The sequence below is a fragment of the Cynocephalus volans genome, chromosome 12, assembly GCF_027409185.1.
Source record: "Cynocephalus volans isolate mCynVol1 chromosome 12, mCynVol1.pri, whole genome shotgun sequence".
Classification (NCBI taxonomy): Eukaryota; Metazoa; Chordata; class Mammalia; order Dermoptera; family Cynocephalidae; genus Cynocephalus; species Cynocephalus volans.
In genome coordinates this window covers 41,634,761-41,655,327 of record NC_084471.1, presented here as the reverse complement: position 1 = coordinate 41,655,327, position 20,567 = coordinate 41,634,761, and the positions used below count along the sequence as shown (strand labels likewise).

The following is a 20,567-nucleotide window of genomic DNA, read 5'->3' as shown; positions in this document are numbered from 1 at the left end:
CTGAAGAAGACATTCTTGGGTCAAATAACTTTAGAAAATCTCTCTCTCTTTCTCTCTCTCACGCACACACACACCTCTACATACAATAAACTCATCCATATGCAGCACACTTACAACACACAAGACACAGTTACATATGTTACACATAAAAATATCTGATAATTTTTTTGTAAAGAAATATGTTTAACTTGTTTTTCAAATGAATTTTTTATCATAGATCCTCATTTTTTTTCAGATGTTAGATGAGAAATGGGCTTTGAGAAATGCTGATTTCTAATCATAACAAAAGAACAATTAATATTTCTATGGAACAGCTAATTTTTGATTTCAGATAAATTAGATATTACTGTGCTTCGTAAATTTGAATATTTTATCTATCTACCTGAACTTATAGGTTTTTTTCTAATTGAAATTCATAGAAGTTCTGAACTATTCATAAATTAATATAAAATCTAGAGAAAAGAAAATGGTTAAGGTCATCAAAATTCTTTACTGGTTCATAAGAAATCTTCAAGTCAGTTTGACTGTTATTGTAAAATGTGAGTTATGAAATAAAAATTACAGCCCAATAATTATGTAATACTTACTTCAGCTGACTATTTCTGAATAAGAATTCTGAAATCAAGAATGAAGCAAAGTTTTTATATTTAAACATTTGTTAAAAGAATAAGATTAGGTTTTAAAATAAACATAAGGTATATAAAATTACAACCATAAGTCAACAAACACTATCATCCAAATATTTTTTAAAAATTTTTTGATGAAAAGGGAGTAGAAGGAAGAATAAACAAAGCTCAAGAAAGGAGGTGTATAAGTGATATGATTTGTTGTTTTATAATTAGTGAGGAAATATTAGCGCAAGACCTTTGACACTTGGCCAAATTAGATAATTAATTTTGTAGTAGAAACAGATATCTATTTACTTCTTTCCTCTCTATTGCTTTATTTCATGTTTACATCTGATTCTAGTATAAAACCTAACATATACAAAGACACATTTATATTTTTAATCATTTCAGATAAATCTTTGGACCTTTTTTGGATGGAACATTTTATGTCACAAGAGGCTCTCTGCATCTTGATTTGGCTTTTGATTCAGTTGAATAGGAAATATTCTACTTAATATATATAGCATATTTGAATATGAAAAACAGTAACTCTTTCTGTTTTTTTTTTTTTTTTTAAGGAGGGAAGTACCTGGCACTATAACTGCACAACATATGAATGTGTTAAGACTGATGAAGGGACAATGATTCTAAACTACAGTATGGTCTGTCCCCCTTTTAATGAGACTGAATGCAAAATGGTTTGTACTTTGTTATATCTAAAAAATTTAGTATTAAAAAATTTAGAAAATACACATTAATATGTTTTACAGGCTCATAATTACATTGTGGCTTATTTATTATGGTGAATGTTTTATTTTCAAGAATAAATAAAAGCTCTATTATATTTCTTCAGTTTGCTATTTTGAGTAAATATGGTGTTCCAAATAATTTTGACTCTCTTTCAATGGACACTTTGCTATCTCTGGGTTTTTTATGTGTAGATATGAGGATTATTGAAAAATCATTTGGTCACTAGACCTAGCCTCCCTTTTAATATGGATTAATAAACTAATCAATCAGAGTTTGGCCAATTTTCTTTCCTAAGCAAACAGCCAGATTTGTGATGTCATTCACCTTTTAATGCTGCTGGCCTAAGAGACATTTGCCTTAGCATCGCTGAGCACAGGCCACTAGAGAACAGCAAAATCACTGCATTGCCAGTTCTTTAGTTTTATGCTCTCAGTTTCCTATTCTTTCAGAGAAGAGTCTATTGGGAAAGGAGATTTTGAAAAGTGATACAATTTTTATTTTTAAGGATCCTTTGTGGCTTTAATTATTGAGGTAATAACAACATTCCTAATGAAAAATTAGCTTTGTTCTGTGTGTAGATAAATAGCATAGTCTCATTGCTTTTTTTCCCCCAAGATATGTCTTTTTAACAATGATGGCTAACTAGATTTAACATGTAGTAAGGTCATAGATTTCCAGTTCTGGAAAGAAATAAGTCATAATTTTATTTTACAGACTAATTTGTATAGAGTACATTATTCTTATATTTTAATTGCAAAAAACAACTTACTAAAGCAATTATCAATTACTGTTAAAATTCCAAAAGCTGATCAATAAAATTTTATTAATTTAGCCTTAGATAAGAGCCATGCTAAAGTAGAGGATTTTTTTGAATAATAAAATATTAAAGAAAAAGATATGTCATTTTAGCATTCAGTTATATTCAGGAACTCAATCTAATCTATTTGAGCAGTTTAGATTATTTTGATGAGTTAAAAATATATAGTGGTCTCTATTTAAAATAGCTTTTATTATTTTGCTTTGGTAAAAAATATCTTGTGGCATTTAAAAAGTGTCCTTTTACATAGGGTAATATTTTTACCCTCTTTTTCATATTACTAACATAGAGATAATGTAATTTTAAATAAAATATCTGCTCCTAATTTTTAAAATAAACGTTTTTATTTTTATGTTTTAATTTAAAAAAATTTAACTTATCAATATAAAATATAATTGATTTTTTTGTCCCTTTATCAATTCCTCCTTTTCCCATAAATGTCAATCATTTTTCTGTAAAAGCTTTGTGATATTTGATAAAAGTATTGGGAAAGTTAGTTTATTTCTAGTCAAAGAGGAAATGAATGAACACTGTATTTTTTTGGTTTTTGTTTTTACTTTATTCCTTTTCTCTCTTCCTAGAATGAAGGGATTGTAAAGCTTTATAATGAAGGCTGTTGCAAGATCTGTAAGTGAGGACATATCACAGGCATTAACTTGATAGACTAGTTTTAATTGCTCATGGTGATTATAGTTTTTCTCATAAAATTTAATTCCTGTGATTCAAAGAGGGAAACAAATTTTATAAAGTATATTATTTAGAGGTTTTTGTGTCATGTGGTTAATAACTTTTTAATTTAGTCTTTCTCTTCTGGAGTGTAAGTAAAGTATTTTAATTTAGAATATTTTAATTTAGATATTGGAAATTTCTTTATTGTGGCATTTTCCAAAAGGTACTGTGCAGGATTTTAATAGGCTTTAAATTTAAAAGTGTCCTATGGTCAAATTTGCTCACAACATGCTGTACTACACAAAGTTAAGTAGGTTACTATAAGAATTGCACTGTGACTCCAATAAGGACATAGGGAGAGCAGTATTTGCCAAACCTATTTGAACAAGTCCATGGTTCTGTACAATAGTTTTGGGAAATACCATTTTTGTAAATTGTATTTATATCCTGTATGTAAGAGTTCCCATAATTATTCTGATAACTAAAGTTATATGAATGCAATATATTTTATATTAGTTTGAATTATAAGGTTTATTTCATAGTGATTTTGAATGATTTTAAGTGGGCTATTCATGCAACCACTTTTTTTTCTTTTTCAAATGTCTATGAATTTATGTCAGGATAAAGATAGGAGTTTTAGGAAAATTGGCATAGGCAGTAATTTTAAAATTGTTTAGAGAAGGTTTCAGGAAAAGGGACACAACACAATTCAAGTTAATACCATAGTGTAAGATCAGATTCTTACATACAAATCGGCACGTCTCTCAAGGGAGATTTCTGAACTTCTTTCAAGAAGAAGGGCTAAATCCAATGACTATTTAAGAGTAGTCTTGTCTATTTAAAGCTGTACAATGGTACCAAACAGAATATTAAATATATGAAAATATTGATACAACATTATGTATAATAGCTTATAAGTCAGAATAGCTTATAAGTCAGAAACTCTCCGAAGTTTTCTACACAATATTTATCCCTCAAATAAATCCAGTGAAACAGCTTTTGACATGATCCTGATTTTCAGGGGTTAAGTCATTTGTCCATGTCATACCTCTTGTGAGTGGTATTCCTGGGACTCCACTCTGGGTCTACTTCTTAACTACTTGGGATATTCTGGAACATCACCAGGATACGTTGCAGGAAAGGAAAGAAGCGGAATGATGAGCTCTGCTGATTAGTGGCAGGGCTAGGAAGACCAAATTTTTATTTACTTGATGTGTGAAAAGTCAAATTTAACACACACATACATAGACCCAACAAGCAAAAAAGTTCACCATAAAATGGCCTGACATCTAATTTGTTATTGTGCTAGTTTGTAGGCCTGTTGTAACAAAGTTTCACAAAGTGGGTGAATTAAGCAACAGAAATTTAGTGTCTCAGACTTCTGGAGACTGGAAGTCCAAACAAGATGTTGGCATGGTTGGTTCCTCCTGAGGGCTGTGCGGAAACGATCTACGCCAGGACTCTCTCCTTGGCTTGTCAAAGGCCATCTTCATGTTTGCATGGTTTTTTCCCTGCATGTGTGTCTTTCTCCAAATTTCCCCTTTTTATGAGGACACTATTCATATTGGATTAAGGCCCACCTAAAGATCTCATTTTTACTTTATTACTTGATTGCATAGACCTTAGGTCACTTTCTTAAGGTACAAAGGAGTTTTTTGAAGGCACAATTTAACCCATAACAATTATGTTGTTGGAACTTTTGTGCATAGTGTAATAACACTTTATATTTTTATAACCTCACCTCTTTTTCCTTCTCCTTCCTCCGAGTCTAGACTCTCCGTTATTTATGGGATACAGGAATAGAGTCATAGGCAATGTTAAGGCCCTGGCTTCTGTAACCCCATGTTAATTATTAGAGAAGTGGGTATATTTATGGTATCTGATGACATACAGGGGAAGATCTGTGTGACAGATCATTTGAACCACCATTTAGTGCCTCCCACACATTGAGGCTCCTTTAAGCTCATTGCAGACAAGACCACAACTAACCCTCACAACAGTTTTGGGAGGCAGGTAGTTTCCCCCACAGATGAGGAACTGAATGTTCAGAGAAGTTGATTACACCAATCAGTAATGGGTTTAGGCCTGTCCAGTGCCTGGGCCCAGGATCTTGCAACTCTGCCAAGTCCTTTGAAGTTGCAGAATAATAACAAGCTACCGTGGTTTCTCTCATCTGACATCTAAGGACTTGTGAAGTAGTTTCTGCTTTGTTATTAGAGAACCCTTGTCTGTAGTCTTTGCTTTTGGGTGACCATGGTATGAAAGAGATTGTAGAGGCTTGATACTATCACAGGTGCTGTGCTAAACCAAATGTGTTACAATAAAGTCTCTGAGAAATGAACTGGAAATGCCTTTTTGTACAAACGCAGCTATGAATAAATTAATGCTGTCCCAGTCTCATTCACTGAATGAAGTAACTTCTCAAATAGGTTTTTATTGGGTGCCTACATGCCAGACACCCTTTCAGGCACTGGTACTATAATAGTGAATGAAACATTTGGATCATGCTTATTATCAAGAAGGGGAAGAAACACTAAACACATAAATAGGTACCAAGATGTCAGGTAGTGATGAGTGGTATAAAGAAAAGAAGTGAAGAATAAAAGGAGTGGAGAGTGAGGGGATCTGGGTTGTTAATTTAAGTGGGGGCTCCGTGATGAGGTGTCATTTGAATAGGACCAGGTGTCCTAGGGAAGCCAGCCAGGCAGGGAATTGTGTTCAAAGTGGAGGAAGCAGCAATGTGTGTCTGTAGCATGAGGAGTGAGAGGAGGAAGGTGATAGAAAAGAGACCATGGTAAAGATGATTTCTTTCTTGACTCTTCTTTATTCTTGAACTAACATGAGAACAGAAGGGCTAATGAAGCCATTGGTGGATGAAAGCACCATAAGGCACAAAACAGCCTGCCCTGCACTCCACCAATCACACTGAGCCTGGGGTCACACCATAGGTGAGAGGTCAGGGAAAGGAGAAAGAACCAGCCCAGGAGACTGAGGAGGAGCCATGAGTGAGATAGGATGAAAACCAAAACCTATGAGCTCAGGAAGTCAGTGTGGAAAGTGTATTAAGGAGGACAGAGTGATGGTCTGGGTCAGTGCTGCTGAGAAGTCAAGTAGGATAAGAACTGGGAGGTGACCTTTGAATTTAGCAGTTTAGAGGTAATGGGTGACCTTGAGAAGGACGGTTTAATTTCAGGCAATCTTAGCTATCCATCTGTCCTTCAACTGGAATAGGTTAACCTTTATTTTCTCTACATGTTGGGATTTCTTAAAGCATTTATTTTAAATAAGGGTTTTATGGCTAAACTTATTTGAAAATTGGTGATATAATTCTACTCTTTTGCAAGGAAGGAAACTCAGCAGAATGACTCAATGACTTTCCTAAAGTGATAAAGCAAATTAATAACAGAGTGAGGTGAGGACATTGGTCTTTTGCATATTGATTCAGGGATTACATCTACTATCATACAACATTAAATATATATTCTTGGGTGTATTACAAGTAACAATCCATCACATACACAGAGGCAGGTTAAATATCCTGAATGAATACAAAGTGTTTCCATTTGAAATCATAAAAGACCTTTTCAGAGCCATAAAATCAAGTATGACTCATCCATATATTTCAATATGGTTGATAAATAATTCGATTACATTTTTCATTATTTTATATGAATATCCATTAAGATAAGATGGTTTTAAATCTCTTAATTTTTATTTAAAAAATGATATATATATGTAGTTATGCATTAATTATGTATATATCTATTTACTTAGACATACCGTACATACCATGGTTTATTCCAAAAATTACTTAAAACACACATATATGGCACACACAGGTTGATGTTAGCATTATTACAAGTGTGGAATATTTTTGATTTATGATTATGATGATTATTCTAGGACGATAAGATAAAAAATGGAAATAAATATAAAGTTAGAAAATATAAGATAGTCTATTTAGAAAGTGAAAATAAATATTGCACAAAAATATGCAAAAGTGGAGTTTTAAATATCTTTTAAGACTGGGGTAGATTTCATATAAATATATCAATTTTCAATTGTAAATATATTCATATGTTTGATTGAATTAAAAAACAATTTGACACTAACCTTTTGCTGAATAAATACATTCTATATTTTATCAGGCAAACAGGAAGAAAGAATATGCCAGAAAGTGATCATTAAAACAGTCATAAGGAAACAGGACTGTGTAAGCCAAAGCTCTGTAAGTGGAAAAATATCATTGTTTACATAAAGGGCATGCATCTTTCCAGAAGTATATGAGTCACAGCAATAATAAGTCCGTAAGCCAGCAAAATACCAACACTTATAATATTTAACTTTGAGATTAATCCTACATCCTAATACTAAAATATTGTCTTTGTGAAGAAATATGAATTATTTTTAGCATAAGTAATCAACATTTCTGAATGATAATTACAATCCAGAGAGATGGAAATTGAATGTAAATATATTTTACTATATGTTGTCTTAACTATGCAATTTTATTCAGCAAAAGTATTCTTGCTCTATTTAATATAACCTGTATAATTTTATAGTCTACTTGAGCCATGACAGTACAGGTGCCCATAGAATCATTAGATTGTGATTGACATATTCCGTGCACCTGTCTAATTATGGGTGCCTATTTCATGTTTTGATTAATGCCAGCATTGCTATGATGAGCACTACCATGGAACATCCCTTTGACTTACGTTTCAACTTAATATTTTCACAACCTTCTATCTTGCAGAAGTTTGAGGATTAAAGTGATGAGGAAGAAAGCCTTACCTTCCTCAACTTCTTAGTGGAAACAAATAATAACCAGAGTTTTAAAAATTTAAGACTTTTTTTCTCATTGTTTCTCTTCTCAGATAAATGTTGCATCTTGTGATGGAAAATGCCCATCAGCTACCATATATAACATCAATATAGAAAGTCACCTAAGATTCTGCAAGTGCTGTCGTGAAAATGGAGTGCGAAACTTGACTGTGCCTCTGTATTGCTCTGGAAATGGCACTGAAATTATGTTCACTCTCCAGGAACCTGTAGATTGTACATGCCAGTGGAATTAAACTCTTGGATTCCAAGAACTCTATACAACATCATAATGTCAAATACAGTTAACTCGAATCACTATTATTTAGGTACTTGGCAGATTTATACTGTTTAACTGTAATGTATTTTTCAGACTATTGGGATATGGCAATTTAACGGTTGGTACAAAATATATGCTCTTGGCAAAACTAGATTTATTGATTTGCTCATTTTAGAGAATCAAATGATTATAAGTAGTTCAGCTGAAATGCTGTTATGCGTATAATTGCAACATAGCACAGATCTGGAATAATCCCATCAATTAGAAGTTTATTCTGCAGAATTTCTTCAATTTCACTAAATAGTTATTTATTTATTTATTTATTTTGATTTGCAAAGTGGCTATCCAAATTAAGATACACTTTAATATCTACTGCTTAGTCTGATATATGTGATCTGTTAAAATTGGCATCTAGATAGCCTTAAAGAATGGTGTGTTTAGAGACAGGTCATAGAAATATAGCATTATAGATTATTTAAAACCTGAGTGGACATTAGGGATGTTACTGCAAATTCTCCTCACTTTGTATGTGTAACAGATAAGTAGAGAAGCTGTGTGACTTGTACAAATTCATTCAGTGTAACAATATAGTAAATTCATGTTAACAGTTGGATTAAGTTCTAGATATCTTCTATCCAGTCCTATGTTCTTTTATTTTGACTAGTGTAGTAACGTATCTATCACAGAATCTTTCGTTTTTAAAGAGATTGCATTAAATAGAATTAAAAAAAAAACATTTTTTAAGTCCAATATGTTTGAAACATGCCACTTTAATAGTTATCTCAATAATAAGGATCAGGAAAATATAGCAGCAGTTGCCGAATAGAGGAGATTTTGAGCTTTTATTTTTTATACCATTAAAACTGCTATTAAATATGTTGTTACTATTTAATAGTTAGTTACTTGCTATCTCACTGACATCTGATTTTTAAGATGTATTTTGTATTATTGAAGGTGAGTGCTATTTTGATGTTAATGCTGCTGCTTTGCCAGTGAGGAATCAAATCAAATAATCTAAATGTATTAATAATTTTACAATTGAATGCTGCAGTTTTAAAATACAGTAGATAATTGACATTTGCAAGGAATATGTCCTGAGATCTTTGCAAATCCCCAGATTCTAAGCCACTGATAGTCTGTGTCTCCTTCCTGGTAAAAAGGAGCAAGTGCCCTACTTAGTGCTATTATGGGTATCAAATTATGTTAAACATCAATAAAAGAACAGCAAATTTATATTGAAAAGCAGATGCTGGGGCTTGATTGGCTATGCTCAGGCTTGAGCTATGTGACTTGCTTTCACATATCGCTTCCATTTCAAAATTATGCTTCCCAGAAATATTGCAACTTACTAAATATTTTGGACCTCCACGGTTACTTAGAAATGGGTGAAAGAACTAATATCACATTGGCAAAGTCCCTGTGTCTACTGTATATAAATTGGTTTATGTTATTAGTTCTTAATTCAAATGTTTCCTTTAGATATCATATCAATATTAACATATCAATATTCTTTGATTCCTATTAATTAATTTAATTAAATGGTTTTGTTTAAAATATGTTAACATTTTGCTTCAGAGAAAATGTTATGTACCTCAAATAGAAGTACATAATGTTGTATATTGTGTATCACCAATTTTTTATTTCTGCTGTCTGTAAAATATTTTTTACTAAAGTAAAATTATTAAATAACCTTTAAACCTATTTGTGGGGTAAAGGGAAACATTTTCCTAGAACTTCATAAATATTCACCAAATACAACAAATATGTATTGAGGGTCTGTCATGCTGCCATGTGCCAGGCACTATTCTAAACTCTGGGGACATAGGCAAAACAAAACAAACACAGTCCTCATTCTCATGCAACTTAGAGTCTAGTAAGAAAGCAGACATTTGATAGCCATACATATGAGAAAGTGTAGAAAGAGATCCCAAAAGTTATTAGAATGAAAGGTGGCTCTCAAAGCAACAGAGGGTTACAGATGGGCTTTGAAAAAATGGTGTTGGGACAACTGGGTAGTCACTTGGACAAAGAGAGATTTGGTTCATATATCCACTGACATCAGGATAAACTCTAAATGAATGAGAGATTTAAATGTCCAAAAACAAAACAGAACAAGACAGAAATTCTAAAAGGAAATGAAAGTGGGGAAGGCCATTCTAATTGTGACCCAATATCCAGAAGCCCCAAAGAAAAGACTGATAAATTTAACAAGACAACTAAAATCAAACAAATTCTGCATGGCAAAAAAACATGTCAAAAGAAAAATGTAAAACCAAAGAATCAATATTTGCAACCTATCACTGATGAAAGCTAATTTTTCTATATATAAAGAGCTCCTAAAAATTACAAAAGGAAAAAAACTGATGACCCAAGAGAAAAGTGGGCAAGTGTTGTTAGCTCAAAGAAAGAGAAATAATAGTAGTGAATTCTTTAACAAAAAAGATAACACTTTTAATAAAAGTATTTACATCAGTCTATATTGAAATACAATTTCTCACCTACCAGACTGGTAAAAATTCAAAAGTTTAAGGATACTTTTTATTTTTTAAGACTCTGGGAAGACAGGAACTCTTAAATGTCATTGGTGATGACACAAAAGTGTAGAAATCCTAAGTAAGACCTAGCAATGTATGCCGATATTAGAGATGCTTTTTAGTTTGTCCAAACTATCCAGGACATATATCCTAGACAAACTACCTGTACAAAATAGCACTTGTGCAAGGTTATTAATTGCAGCATTGTTTGTAATGGGAAAGACTGGAACCAACAAGAGTTGGTTCCATATAATATATTATGCAGCTGTAAAAAGAGAATGAAAAAGAAATTTATATATCAGTATGGGATGATTGCTAGGATACAGTTTTACATAAAAGTATAGAAATGTAGAGTAGCATATGTAGAAAGCTAGGTTTTATTAAAATGGACCAAAATAAGAAAATATAGTCATATTTACTTGTATTTACATACAGCATTATTTATGACAGCCAAGAGTTGGAACAAGCCTAAGTGCCCATCATTAGATGAGTGGATTAGGAAAATGTGGTATATCTACATAATGGAATACTACTCGGCTATAAAAAAAAAAATGAAATATTACTGTTTGCAGCAACATGGATGGACTTAGAGAAAATTATATTAAGTGAAATAAGCCAGGCACAGAAAGAGAAACACCACATGTTCTCACTTATTTGTGGGAGCTAATAAAAATAAATAAGTAAATGATTGGGGGGGATGGGGAAGAAGACACAACAATCACAACAACTCCTTGATTTTGTTAAGGCATGTGAACAGGTATGATGTTGATGTGGGGGAAAGGGGAGAAGGAGGGAAGAAAAGGAGGTATTGACAAAGCGACACAAAAATCAACTATATTGTATATTGATAAATTAAAATAAAAAAAGGACCAAAATAAGAAAATATAGTTATATTTACTTGTATTTACATAGGAAAAGTAAACAATGAAATAGTGAAATTGCATAAATAAATTGCCCAGATGGATCAGTGTAGATGGAGACTGACATGGGAATGAGACTTCTCAATGTATAACTTAATATGTCTTTTGATTTTTGAACCACAAATATATATTCTAAATATTTAAGTTAGGTATAAAGTAAGTATATACTAATATAAATAAATGAATAATTCTAAGTTCTGATAAATGTTATAAAGGAAGAATAGAAGCTGCTATGAGAAACTGGCACAGCAAAATCTAACTCAGATTGGGTGGAAATGCAGGGGAGGTCTTCACGGTAGATGTGTAGGTTGAGACCTGAAGGATGAGTCTGAGCCGACCCACGAAGCATTTCCAAACTGAGGGAACAGCATGAGTGAAGGTTTTGTGAGAGGGCAGAACAAGGACAGATCAGGGAACTAATAATAGACTAGGAATGTTTTTTTGTGCATTTTGAGTAATGAGTAGTGTGATACAGGATGAAGTTGGTGAGATGGCTGGGCAACAAAGTAACAGGTAAAGAGACTGGTAAGGTGAGAAATGGTAGTGACGGTGTAGATGGAAGACGTTGTAGTACACTGGACACGCTTTGGAGGTAAGGACAAGAGGACTTGGTTGTCACTTGTGTTCTGAGAATGCCTCAGAGTTTGATGAGCAACTGGGTACGTGGAAGTTGGGAACCATGGAGAAGAAGGTGCATGGGAGGGAGTTTGGGGTGGGGGAGGTTTAGATCCCAATTCTGGGCATGTTGGTACCGCCGGTCACCTGAGTGAAGTTAGTAGTACGTGGCTATTTCTGTTGATTTGGTGCCAAGAAGAGAAATCTGTTGGAAATATCTTTAGGATTTGTTAACATAGAAATAGTATAAAACTATGAGAATAAACAAAGTTAGCTAGGGTGAGAGTTTAGTGAGAGAAAAACAGGACCCAAGATTAAGTCCTGAAATCCTCTAACATCTAAGGGATCAGATAGAAGAAGAACAGCCAGAGAAGGAGTCTGAGACAGACTCCCACAAACAGTATTTAAGTTTGTTTCCTTTACCCTTTATCATCATCAATACTAGATAGTAGCAGAGAAAGTTCTTAATAAGCAAAAAGTGTCAGCTCATCTGATATTAGTACATACGGGGTTTGTGTGTGTGTATGAGCTTCCCATTGAATTCAAGCCTTTTTATGAAATTATTGTATTTCTTCTTTTGTCTGTTTTTCCTTTACCTATTTTCTTACTTGGTAATTTCAAACTGTGTGCTATAAGGACAAATAATTTTAGAAACTTAAACTCACCTGTCTCCACCTTTAAGGTTATAATTAATACAACCTGGGAATTTTGATTCAATTTTTAAAAATTAAATTATTAACAAAAGAGAACCTGTCATTCATGTTAGTTTTAAGAGATGAGTCTGAATTTGTCTGGCTAGGCTGAGGCCTGGAATCCTCACAGCGCCAATTGTCTAGTGCTTAATCCTGTTTGTGATGCCAATTGCAAAGCCAAGAGACCACGATAGTTGTCGGGATTACTTACCTGTAATCCTGCACCGACTGGACCGATTGTCAAGCTAAGGCTGGGTCTGGAGCCCACAGACCCCTCAAGCCCGTTCACAGACTGGGTCACAAACCCTTCACATGCCAGGCTGGGTCCCCAGACCCCTCCAACCTCAGGCTGGGTCCCCATACCCCTTACAGGCAGGTCTATGAGCTAGGTAACTGGCCAAAAAGGTCCTTGGAAGCCCCAGGTTGGAAAGCATGGCTGTGCTGGGGCCACCCCAGGGGGTAAACACCAGCCAAAGTGGTGGCGCCGTGCAGGCGCACTTACTGCCCCCCAATGTTTACTGAACCACACCCCAACCGGCCCTGAGGCGAGGGGAGCCTGATTAAATTATTCTATTTTCCCAACAGAATTAATTATTCATTTATTCAATTCAATTAAGCTGAAAAGGAGAAAAAGTAGATAGTGCACCTTGAGATTCTGATGCCTACAGCAGAAAATAGGCTCTAAATAGGAGTTGAAAGAAGGTTTCTGAGTTTTTTCTAGGCAATTAATTACCGTGCAATGCTTCAAGGTTAACATTCGCATTACATAGAAAATAACACAAAATTTTTGAAATCCATATATCTCAACAACTACTTAAAATTAATCTATTGAGAATATTTGTGGTTATAACATATAGATTCAGATAATTTCCAGGTATAGAGGAAGTATGACTGACCAGAGGGCTTGCAGCTCAACAGGTGGATTAAGATTCATATTCGTGCTAATAGCTCCAGACTGGAATGGTTGTTCAGTTTGGGCACTGTGTAAAAGTGCTCATCTGAAGTTGATGGAGTGCTGAAATCTAGCTCAGGCTCTACAAGCCAAGACATGTACCCTGACAAGCAGCTGTTTCTGCCCAGAGGAAGGAATGCTTTTTTCTTTGCATGAAGGCACTGTCATCTTGCCAAGACAAACACCCAACTTTGGGACTGCATCTTCCCAGAGGGAGGAGCCTATTTCTAATATCCTGAGCTAAGAATGCAGAGGCTCTTTCTAACTCATCCACCAGACATTATGACTCTTTCTAATATATCTGCCATGGTAGGCACCTTTTGCTAATTGTGCAAAAATTAGTTGCTGTCTTGTTCCTAACCTTAATTTTTTTTTTTTTTCTGATAAACGCTTATAAATGGCTATAGTGCTTAGAATCTTGCCTCATAGTATATCTTTGTGGGGAGAAACTTAACTTCTCAGAATTTTTTCACTAACTAGAGAACATGATATATCTGGCTAAAGACAAAATTCTATTGTTAGGTTATCAAAAATATGCTCTATTATCAGAAAGTAAAGGCTTTACAGAAATCTTGAGATGGATTAAAATATGGAAAATTGTTTGGATCCCCATACTGGCCAGCTACAAAAAAAAAAGTATATATATACACACACATATAGAGAGAAAATTATATTTTCTTTATTAAGGAATATGGGACTTAAGTTTTCTGCCTCCTCAGCCATATTTATTTTATATCAAAATTATATTAAATAATATCTGTTTATATTTTCTATTAAAAACTATGTGTGCATGCACATAAATAAATTCAGTTTTATACTCCAATTCAATAGTTTGGTATGTGAATTTACTATAATACTTACTGCCAGTCCTAATGTCTCCAAATTGAATTCTCATGTTTGCTTTATTTGTTGGTTGCTTGATATATATTTTCAAGAAATTTTTCTGTAGAAAGGTACATGGATTATATATTTTCTAAGGTCTTACAGTGTAGCATGGTAACTAAGGTCTCAGGCTCTCAGACCAAAGAGATGTAATTTCAATCAGTATACAATCTTTTTCCGTGGGCCTCTAAGTAAATTTGAAAATTTTGGACTTCGCGTTTTTCAAATTTCTTAGAGGTTTAGTGTGAGACAAATGGAAGTAACACATATAAAGCGCTTAGAGTGTTTAGCACATGTAAAGGACTTGACATATATTAGCTGAGTATAAAAATTTGAGGCCATAGTCTGCTTTAAAAACTGTAGACATTGTTTTACTGTGTTTGGATATTTAGTGTTGCAAAATAAAGTCTGGTTCTAGCTGATATTTGGTTCCAGTATAGGTATATTTCTTTTCTTTTATCTTCTAAATGGTTGCTTATTGAAATTTTTTCTCCAGGTTTTGAATTCAGTAATGTGAAAATGTGTATGTGTATGGCTCTCTATTCATTGATTTTCCTTTGGATTTATTGAAATCCTTCAATCTTCACATAACCCTCTTTAAATATGTAAGATGTATTTCTTCTGTTACCAGTATTTTTTTGCTTGCTATGCTTTCAATTTAGTTAATCTGGGTTTATATTCAGGAATATTGATTATGTGTATGTTTTTTTTCTTTTATACCTATGACATTTTCTTTCATACTTACTTATCTGCCTTTTTGCTCTGCATAATTGTAGAGTTTTCAAGTTTTTCTTCCATAATACTTATTCACACCTGTTCTAGTTTCATCAATGTAGATTGTAATTCTGTGAAGGCATTTTTAGTTTTCTTGCATTTATTTCTTACCTAATTCCCTTTTTATATCATCCGATTTTTTTAACTTCAATCTCTTTTATATCTGTAACATGGTGTTCTTTCCTCTCAATATTTTCCTACAGTTTTATAGACATCATAACTTTTTGCACACTTTAGAAAGAACTGTCAACTTTCCTGACCTTTATTTCCTGAATTCTGTAACAGGTGTGCTTATACGAACTATTCTGTTATTCCCCTCATATTCAAGGTGACATTCTCTTTCTTTTGCTTTGCAGTAATTTTTCATAGGTCCCATTGCTTATTTTCATGTCATTCTTGCTGTTTATTTGTGGTTAGGGTATATAGATTGCCCTTGGTTATACTCTATTACCACTTGAAGAATGGTGAGATTTTTAGTATCATATCTCCAGCTATAGGGCACAATGATAAAGTCAATTTCTACTTGATTTTCCATATTCTGGCTGGCATTTTCAAATATTTCTCAATTATAAAGAGGTGGCAGCTTATCCTACCTTTATTCAGGCGTCTCTGATACCCTGAATGGTCAAAATATATGAAAAACTACAATTACCTTCATGTACAGCTACTGTTTTGCTTTTTCTGACTCTCTTCATCTACCATATTTGTCTCTTGGTGACCAACTCGTAAAATACAGTGGTCTGCTGCTCGAATCTATTGTTTCCTGGGATCTACTATCTCTCAATATATGTAGAAAGACAAGAGAGAGAGTTGAAATGAAACTTTAGGTACTTTGGAGATGCAGTTGTGTGATAATATGATCACTGACTAGTTTCTGGCAGGTATAGATCCCAAAACCAAGTTAAGGAGTTGGTAATGGAAGAGTTATAAGCTATCCCTTTTCTTTTTCCTGGTACACTTTTCTCTACTTAACAGAGAGAACTCAGTTTTATTCAGAGTTAACTTCTGAACTCAGTTTTATCCTGTTAAACAATTTTAGTTTGTGATATTGTTTTGTTTTATTTTTCTGTTTCTTCAATGTTTAGAGAAATATTAGTCAAGAGTACATTAAGGAGTGTTAGTGATGCACAATTTTATACTTGAAGACCCATTTGAGCATCTTTTATGGTACCAAAAATTTGGAAACAACTTAAATATTCTATAATTCCATCGTTTGCTTATTGTTATATAAATTATGACATTTATAACTTGGATTATTATGCATAATTAAAAATCATGTCTTCAAAGATTCTTTACTGATACAAAATATTGTGTGAAAAAAGATATAAGACTAGATTATTCCAATATTGTTAAAAAAAGATATATGTACATTGCACAGAATATATGTTGGAAAGAAACACATGAATATGTTCAACATTAGATATCTTGGGCTGATGGAATTATGGGTGAATTTCTCTTTTTTATTCTTGTTTGTATTTTCCAAATTATCTTCAATACATGAGTGTTTATTTTGGAATCTGCAAAAATACGTTTTTGTTTTGTTTTTAGAGAGATAGTGAGGTACTTAGAAAATAGTAATTTTGGCAGGGGATTAAAGAAATAAAATTATTCCAAAGTGTAAATTTTACTACTTAAGCAGTGCATAAACAATTATACTCATTCTTTATATTTTTTCTTTAGGTTTGGCCATTTTGAATAATATCAACCTGAAACAAGTATTGTAACACATCATAGAAGAGAGTAAACTGGTTAGCTTGAGCAAAGGAGGTTGCGTTGTAATTCATGTGGAATTTGTGGCTTGTACGAAGATAATAATGTTTGTTTATATATCAAAGAGAAACTCCCAACTTCATAATTGTTTCTCTTCACTTAATAATTAGAAAACGTTGGAAAAAAACCAGTTTAAATCTTTCATTGTCAAAAAATGATCATATTAAGCAGCTTGATTTTTGGCTAAAATAACACTCATGTGCTGCATGTTTATGTGGCATATATAGTTGAAATACAATACTGTGCTTTCTTCTTATCTGTGATGAACATTTATTTTTTGGGTTTTTATTTCCATGAAGAGAGCTGTATAATTTGTAATCCATATTATATACTTTTTACACTTCAAGTCATATCATTTGTTTTGTTTTGGAACAGTACAAACTTTAAGATTCAAAATATCAACATTTGAGGGAGAGGGAGTGGGGAAAAGGAGGATCTGGTAAAAGGACACGAAAATCAACTACATTGTATATTGATAAATTTTTAAAAAGCAAGCTTTGTTTAGGTGAAATTATGAAATTATTTTAAAAATGTATTATTTAAAAAAAAACCCATTCAACATCATACAAAAGATCCATAAAATTTTTCAAAGGAATCTTAAAGAAATAAGCTAATTATATAAAATATTAGGATGATAAATGCTTAATCAAATACATAAGTATTATTTGATGTTAAGAACAGTATATTAAAATCAACATTTAGAAAATGATTTCTTAACTTTAGAAAAAGTACATAGGCTATAAATATATTAGAATGCATGCTAGAATTAGTACTTGAATACCTTTTGTTGTAGTTACATACATTTCCTTGCTCTAGCAGTAGTAGAATTAGTAGAAAAGGAAATTAATTACAGTCATGCCATGCATAATGATGTTTGCAATGAAGGACTGATATACGTGATGGTCCCACAGATTATAATGGCTATACCATATAGCATAGGCGTGTAGTGGGCTACGTATCTAGGTTTGTGTAAGGATATTCTGTGATGTTCTCACAATGACAAAATTACCTAAGACACATTTCTCAGAATATATCTGCATTGTTAAGTGGCACATGACTATATTTAACCAATCAATAAGAAGATTCTATAGCTCTTTATGTGATCAATAGTAAGGAGACCGGACTCTAGAACTATTTGAATACTGAATTCAAATCCCAATAATGTTATTTAATTATCCAGGGGAGATAGGGACTGTGGTATGAGTGGTATGACTCTAAGAAATGTCCTTCAAAGAATCTGAGATAAATATTTCTGTCTAACAATAAGCAAACTTTGAGATAGGCAAGAGAGAATGGAATGCTGAGACTTGAGCGCACTAATCTCTGCTTCTTTTGCTCTGCCAGCTTCATTTTCTCCCGCTGAATCCCAGGTTGCTCCATGGGCAACTTTGGCCACTGCAACTTTACACATGGGCACTGCAGCTTTAAAGCAACAGCTGAACACTTGTTGTTTGTCAACAAAAAGGAGAGGGCATCTATCTTTGAGCACTAGTTCAAAAAATCCTGTGCAATGATTGGCTAGTCACAGTGAAATAATTTTCTATTTCTGTGAAACCAATTACTGCTAATTAATTTGCCTAAAACAAAACACATTTATTATCTCATAGATTCTGTGGGTCAGGAGCCTGGACACAGGTTCACTGGGTTCTCTGCTCAGGCTCTCACAGGCTGAAATTGAGTTGTTGGCTGGAACTGCAGTCTCATCTGAGGTTCAGTCTTCCAGTCTCATTCGAGTTGCTGGCATAATTAAGTTCCTTGTGACTGCAGGACTGAGATTCCCATTTTCTTGCTGGCTATCAGCTGGGGCACACTCTCAGCTACTAGACACAACATTCATGTCCTAACAGCTCAGCCCTCTCACATCATGGCAGCTTATTTTTTCAAAGCCAGCAGAAGAATCTGTCTCTTGTTCTACTACAATGAATTCTTATATAATGTAACATAATCATGGAAGTGACTACTCTGTCATATTCACAGGTTCCCTGCCCCCTCAAGGGGAGAGGATTATACAGAGTGTGCATACCAGGGAATGGGAGCCTCAGGTGTCCTCCTAGAGTTTTGCCTACTATGGGGTTAGAGTATTAAGCTTGGACCAGCGAAGGTCATTGCCCTTCCTTATGAGCTCACAGAGTTCACTCATCCTCTACTCTCCTGTTCTTTTTCCTCTGACATTTCAAAATATAAGGATAATGAATCTTCCCCTCTGGATATATATTCTGTTCAATCAGTCAGGGTTTTGCTCTGTCTTTTCTTTTCTGTCCCTGCACCTAAGATACTTTCTTCATCAAAATTTCTTAGTAAATTTTTACTAAACTGAATTCATTAACTAAATGTGTTAAATGTGCTGATAATCTCTTTTAGAAATAAATTTTCACCCTTCCTGGCATACTCCTTAACAAAACTCTTTGAAAAGCCATAAACTCAATGACCAGAACTCTGAATTACTTCACAGCCACCCTCATCCCAGACAAGAAAATTTTTTTGTTTAGTCCTAATTCTCAACATGACATCTGAATTTTAGCTCACACCAAAGGATAGAGATAAATCCAAATTTTAATCTTGGATTCTGAAGTGCAGCAATTTATTAAGCATATTGTATTCACTCAAAGTACATTAATTTAAATTAATTTGGATGATTAAATATTTTTTCATAAAAGATCTGTTGCAATAGCTACTTTTTATGCTCTATAAATGAACATGCTGGAAAGATAATACTATAAAGTTTTAGGAAATTTTACACTGTAAAAAAGGCCATGCCTAGTTACAGGACAAAAAAAAAAAGAAAACAAAACTTTTTTGCATCACATTTATAAAACCAAATATGGGTGAAAAAAATGCTGCTAATACCTCTTTTATTTTCTTTCTCTTATAATCCATTCAAGCAAAATAAATCTTATGAATTCTATAGCAACAATGGCTTTCCCTTAAATGGGGATAGAAATCTGGCTAACCTTGATTATATATCAGCTTATGAAAGTGTTATTTTTGTGAGAAAATTTTTTATTAAATTACTTCTTTGAAAGAGAACGTTAATAAAGACTTTCAAGAACGGTAACACAATGAGACAAGCAATGACGAAAAACCAGTATCACTAATTTTTCCAGGTTTAAAGAAGGATGTTCTAATGTTAGTCTTCAGTTCCATTTTCCACACTCTGGAATGTGATAGATCTTGGCTTCTCTAATGGGCAAAGCATTTAGAAAAAAAAAAAAAATCCTTATGTTTATTGCAAAGGGCTCTGAAAAAGTCAGAATTCAAAGCAAAAACATTCTTGATAATGCAGGTTACAATAACTGTGTAAATCATGATGAGTTTTTCCAGAATGACATAACTTATGTTAAAATTTATATTTTATGTTTCCAAACACATTTTTAATATTTACAAAGTGTTGAGTACCAATTGTCACCTAAAATAGGGGATATGGTTGGAATTTTGTAATATACCTGGAACAAGTATTTATTCAAGAAACATTTGTTGAGTGCC

At 33.2% G+C, this 20,567-nt stretch overlaps 1 protein-coding gene across 2 annotated transcripts in view; it reads left to right on the top strand.

Moving 5' to 3' along the window:
• Window positions 1–7,922, top strand: part of OTOGL (otogelin like) — a 153,227-nt gene extending 145,305 nt beyond the window's left edge. For both annotated transcript variants that reach the window (XM_063075783.1, XM_063075782.1), the window contains 4 exons: window positions 1,187–1,306; window positions 2,757–2,802; window positions 6,993–7,072; window positions 7,722–7,922. In XM_063075783.1, the coding sequence (XP_062931853.1) occupies window positions 1,187–1,306; window positions 2,757–2,802; window positions 6,993–7,072; window positions 7,722–7,922 (447 nt within the window). The remainder of the gene's footprint in view (window positions 1–1,186; window positions 1,307–2,756; window positions 2,803–6,992; window positions 7,073–7,721) is intronic.
• Window positions 7,923–20,567: the final 12,645 nt, after the last annotated feature.